The sequence below is a fragment of the Rutilus rutilus genome (genome assembly GCF_951802725.1).
Source record: "Rutilus rutilus genome assembly, chromosome: 1".
In the NCBI taxonomy this organism is placed as follows: Eukaryota; Metazoa; Chordata; class Actinopteri; order Cypriniformes; family Leuciscidae; genus Rutilus; species Rutilus rutilus.
The window spans coordinates 55,321,233-55,327,242 of record NC_140209.1 but is presented as its reverse complement, the minus strand read 5'-3'; the positions used below and the strand labels follow the sequence as shown (position 1 = coordinate 55,327,242).

The 6,010-nt window shown below is 40.5% G+C and overlaps 1 protein-coding gene across 1 annotated transcript; it reads left to right on the top strand.

Moving 5' to 3' along the window:
* The first annotated feature begins 1,523 nt into the window (after positions 1 to 1,523).
* LOC311275763 (G-protein coupled receptor 183-like) lies at positions 1,524 to 4,271 on the top strand. Its single transcript, XM_084385005.1, has 2 exons — positions 1,524 to 1,717; positions 3,008 to 4,271. The coding sequence occupies exons 1-2, from the start codon at positions 1,678 to 1,680 to the stop codon at positions 3,982 to 3,984; spliced, it is 1,017 nt and encodes a 338-aa protein (XP_084241131.1). The 5' UTR covers positions 1,524 to 1,677; the 3' UTR covers positions 3,985 to 4,271.
* The last annotated feature ends 1,739 nt before the right edge of the window (positions 4,272 to 6,010 follow it).

Here is a 6,010-nt window from a genome sequence, read left to right as displayed (position 1 = left end):
CAGGCATGACGTGAAGAAGCCCAGACATGGCAGACATGACATGAAGAGATTCAGGCTTGGCAGGCATGACATGAAGAGACTCAGGCTTGGCAGACATGACATGAAGAGACTCAGGCTTGGCAGACATGACATGAAGAGACTCAGGCTTGGCAGGCATGACATGAAGAGACTCAGGCTTGGCAGACATGACATGAAGAGACTCAGGCTTGGCAGGCATGACATGAAGAGACTCAGGCTTGGCAGACATGACGTGAAGTGGCTCAGGCTTGGCAGGCATGACATGAAGAGACTCAGGCTTGGCAGGCATGACATGAAGAGACTCAGGCTTGGCAGGCATGACATGAAGAGATTCAGGCTTGGCAGACATGACGTGAAGTGACTCAGGCTTGGCAGACATGACGTGAAGTGGCTCAGGCTTGGCAGGCATGACGTGAAGTGGCTCAGGCTTGGCAGATACTGTGGGTTTGTGGGGCTTCTCCTCAAAACCCACAGTCAATGAGGAACCGCTCAATAATAGGGCATAGTCCATGTATTGTGCCAGAGACCAATGAATTTTTCCCCCAGGTAGCTGGTAGCAAACAGGCTTATTCAAACCTACCCTAAAAATGTCTTTGAGCGCCACATCATTAAAGTCCACAAGGTGAGAGAGTTCACAAAATTCTGCCACATAGGATTCTATGGGAAGATTCCCCTGGCGTAGGTTCAGGAGGGCAACCGCTGGGTTCATCGTAGTAGGTCAAGTATTCTGTAATAATGGATCCACTGGAGGCAAGTTGAAAGATGAGAACCCAAATGCAGTTTATTGTAACAAAAACAAAACATGAAACAAAAACATGGCGTGGCATGAAAACAAAAACCAAAGCATGAACATTGCACTACAGGAAACAATACTTGACAAAGACACATGGCAAACATGAGGGCTTAAATACACAGACTAATGACAAAACAAGGGACACCTGTGAACAATGATCAGACAATAAACCAATGACAAGACATGGCAGGATCACATGACAAACAGGGAATCACATGACAGACATGGAAACAAGACATGACACACACAGGTCTTAATCATAATCTCAATCGTTTAGGGAAACACGCAACAGGACTATGTATTAATTGTGACAGGAGAGAAACGGTAGAGCATATATTAATAGAATGTGAAGCATACAGAACAGAACGAATCATACTGTTAGAACAAGTTAAAGAATTAGGTTTCACTCATTTATCAGTAGAGGGTTTACTTTCCTTTTCTACATCAAAACCATCAGCATGGCCAGCTATCATGAGATATCTTAAAGAAACAGACCTATTTGATCGAATTTAAGAATAACAAGAATATATATCTACTATTATTATTTTATTTTATTTTTTTATTTTTTTTTTATTTTTTTATTTTTTTTTATTATAATACATGTTAGTAGAAATCCGCATTGAAGCTCCACACCCCAAACAGTTGGTGGCGGTAATGCACCAAAATGGTATGCCAACCGCCAATAAAAGAAGAAGAAGAAGAAGAAGAAGAAGAAGAAGACATGACACAGAACATGACAAGAACAAACCCAAAACGTGACACACTGATATCAACCGGATTTAGACCTACCTATATTGTATTTATATAAAGCGTTCACTGGCAAATTTGCTTTATGTATTTCCCCTGCGTTGAAATCAGACACATAGATGTGTTGCATGCCAATATCCATGGATCACTGGACCTTTGGTAAGTTGAAAGGAACACTATGTCGAGTCCAACCTTTAGTTTAAACTGATAATCGTTTGTTTTATTCACGTTTTCCCCTATTAAATCCAGTCATGCAGCCGCTCTTCTGGCACTCAGTCCGACTGAGGGGGCATGGTCCGGCGGGAAAGTGACATCAATGCATGACCTCTATAGGAACTATACCAGTGACATAAGTGTACGGTGATTGGCCCAAACGTATGCCATACGAAACACCAGCACCCGCCATTTTTACACACAGTTTACATATACTTACTCCATGAACATGGAAAACAGCGATAAGGCATAAACATTCAGAGAGCTAATGTCAATGACATTTAACTGTCGTCATTGTCTGCTGTGTTGTTTTTTTCTCAGCCTTTTTCTCAAGTAGTCACAGATTTCATCTCTTAGCCCTCCTTTTTGCTCTTCAATCGCATGACTATACGTCTACATTTCATCTCTGTTATCACGAAAAACATGACACACGACAAAAACACAGCTCCGATCATGGCGTCCTACATCCTTCAGCTGTTGACCTTGTTGAACTAGGCTAGTTCCTATAACCGAGTTCCTATAACTACCTGGTGCAAAAGCCTCTCATGTGTGAATGTTTAGACATCTCTAGTTCTCTATGCTTTGGTTAAGTGGTCACTTCTGAGGCTGTGTGTAAGATCAGCAACTTTAAGTACTGCCCACTGATTGCCTTTAAAAACTATACTGCCTGATAAATGTATAATTGCCTTAGTCGGTCTCGCTGACTACTGTACACCCCCGACCAGCACGTTCTCAATAAATAAAAATGCTATATCTTATCTTGTAAGAAAAAGAATTTACCCAAGTTCTGGAGTTTGCACTGAACCCATGCAGCCAAAGGATCCTACTAATGCTGAAGTACCTAAAGGGTACTGGTTTTAAAAAAAAGTGTAATTTTGGGCACAAATGTGGTGTTTTAAACAAAATTGTGGCATCAAAAAATATTTATTTTGCCATCCAGCAAAGTCAGCAGTCTGTGACATTTTCACAGATTTTTTACCTTTGCAATTGCAAAGAAAACTTCTCCTCTGATGAAATTCTTTAGAAATTTTGAGTTCCAGGTAAGAGTATGAATTGCTTGGATTTATGCAGTACACAGAATGCTGTTTCATAGCACGAAATCACTCAAGAAACAGAGAGAAAAATCACACTGTGAACTTGGATTAAGCCAGTCTGATTTTATATTCAGAACTGAATTTGTGAGCTTGCCATTTTAATGAGTTCAAGTAACACAATATTTTTTACTGTTCGTTCTAGAATTTAATTACAGATCCTCAGAAGTCATGGAGGCTCAACTGCGTCACGACACTAGATTCAGCTACAACCTCAGAAGCAACCTGCCCCCATCTAACCTGACGACCGATTCAGTCAATGGGACGCACGCCTTCAGTGTGTTTGATGGGTGTGAAGAAATGGTGGCTGGTGTCGTTTTTGACCTAGCTATACAATGCTTCAATGTGATCATAGGAATACCTGCCAACATCCTGGTCATAGCACACCTAATACACACCCGAAATGAGCCTTCAACTTCTGACATCTTCCTGGGCTGCCTGGCTTTCATGGACACCTACTTCGGATCCATGACTATCATAGTGTTCCTCAATCTCTACCACTGGAGGAGTGCCATGGGTTGGAGGGCTATAAAATTCTCTTATGGAGTTAAGGACACAAGCGGGCCGCTCTTCCTCTCGTGTGTCTGTCTGGATCGATTTATAGCCGTTCTCTTCCCCATCGCATTCGGACAGTTGAAGGACATCAAATACAGGGTCGGTCTGAGCATCGTGGTTCTGCTGCTCACTTTTGCTTATGCTTCAGCCAAATCCGTTGGTGGCCTGCCCAACTTTGAAAAGGTTTTCACTGGTGAGATCTTGTTTGTTTTCACCTGGATGATGGTGTGTAACGTGGCCATCCTCTGGGCCCTGAAACGCTCACGAGGCTCTGGTAAAGATGAGATGCATCCTATGAAAAGAAAGGCGTTTAAGATGGTGCTGTCTATCTTGATCATCATCGTGAGCAACTATCTCCCTCTAGTTGCTCTGTTCCCCTTTGAAGACCACTATCCACATAAGATCTTCACTTGCTATGTGCAGCCAGTGGGTTATGCCTTTTTAAACATCAGCAGCACTATCCAGCCCTTAGTTTATTTGTCCCGCCTAGAGAAAGTACCATTCTTGCCTGAATCTTGTGTAAAGAAGTTAAGCTGCAAGAAGCAAGACAAGCCCTTAAAGGAATGATAACTTCTGCCAGGGTCTGAAATCAATGTTCAGTACTATACTAATGAAATACTGGCATTGATCATTAAAAATAAATTAGAGGCTTTGTTTCCATAGTTCTTCAGTTTTCAAAATATCTTTGTAAATAAGTAAACTTGTTGGATATTTATAACTACAAATCATTATTTTACTAGATGTTTCTAGACTCTTTCTATTTGTAATATGTACTTTGTTTGAAATGTTAAAGTATAAATGTATCTGTTGTAAATCCTGAGACACACCTAAATAAAACATGCAAAGATTAATTTAAAGAGTTGTGGCGCCACCGTGTGTTACAGACAAGAAAATAAGGCAAAACCAGAAGTTGTTTGTAATAGATCTCTGAAATAAATCTATTTATTAAATCTATTATCAAACATTTATTTGTTATCCTTAAATTAAACTACTGTGATCCCATGAGGTAACTGTGACACTTGAGACATCCAATGGCTATATTTCCTGTGTCTCAGTTGTGTGTCAGTTGAAGTGTTATCAGACCTAATCTGCTGGGTGGAAAGTCAGTTTACAGTGGAAGAATGAAAGGTTGTGAACAGACAAGGTTTCTTCCCACATTATCCAGCTGGAAGAAGAGAGAATGGCATTGCTGACTGAATCCCCTCCAAAAAACAGATTATGTGGCAATTACACTTTTGCTTACAGGAGGCATGATGTAGTAGAGGATCACTAAGCTCAAAAACAAACAATCAGCTCTTTAAATTTAAAAATGCCACTAAGTTTTCGTTTAGTTCAGTTGTTATTTTCCTAATGGAGATGCATCATAAATGCCATTTTTTTGCAAGTAAGTGTTTGAATAATGAATAATGCCATTTTAATAGAATTTTATAAAATTAATTCCTGCTTAATTTTATGTCTTGTCTCTTAATCTTTAGACATGATCCGAGGTCAGTCAAAACGCTTCCACCCCACTGATCGAGGTATTTTTGCTGGTTTACAGGCAAACTGGTCTTCCAGAGAGAATTGGTCACACACGTCTACCAGAGGAAAGGAAAGCTGCTGGATGCATCCAGGTTTAATGGCTATCATTGACCAGGTTTGTGATCTACTATACGTGGTTTGTGATGATCTTTCCTGAATTTCTTTTACAGAATGATTTAAAGGGTTAGTGTAGGTGCCAGGTACGGATTGATGTCTTTCATTTTGAAATTTTTCACTTCCAGTTTTTACACCACTTGGTATTGGTTCATATAACCTGTTAGTTTGCGTGTGGTCTGGACAGCATGGAGGAAGGGGGTGAGTAGCTATGACGCTCACTTTCTTGTTGACCATTTCCATTTCAGTTTTGTTTCGTTTCATTGCATTTTTTCTTATTTTACCGTCATCATTCAACGTTCTGCTGTTCTCTTCAATATAAAAAAAAAACACATGGATTTGCGGTTGAAACGCGTCATCTTTTACTCCCTCTACTCAGCCTCTTAACGGATACTGGCTGCCGCTATAGTTCACACAAAATTGCAAATTATCAAATAATTTACTCACCCTCAAGCCATCCTAGGTGGCTCCATGGGGTTAATAAAGTCAATCTGAAGCAAAGCGATGCATTTTTGTACGAAAAATATCCATATTTATAACTTTATAAACTCTAATCCACGGCCGTATGCAAGTCTAGTTCCGGCGGAAGAGTGACCTCTGACCTGACACATGACATATTGACGAACGTGGAAGCGCAAAAGAAAGAGCAAAACAAAATACTGGTCATGAATTAGAAGCCTAAAACAAGAATTTTTAAAGAGACATGTTGGAGGAGCTTTAGTTTGTTGGCCAGCCCTATTTGTTTACACCGCGAGAGGCGTTTCCTCTCACCTAAGCTTACACTACTCCTACATCCTATGTCATCCATCGGGTATATAGACCTAGGATGGCTTGAGGGAAAGTAAATTATGGGATCATTTTTATTTTTGGATGAACTAACTTTAGGGCAGAGGTCTTCAATCCTGCTCCTGGAGGGCCACTGTCCTGCAGAGTTTAGTTCCAACCTGCTTCAGCACAC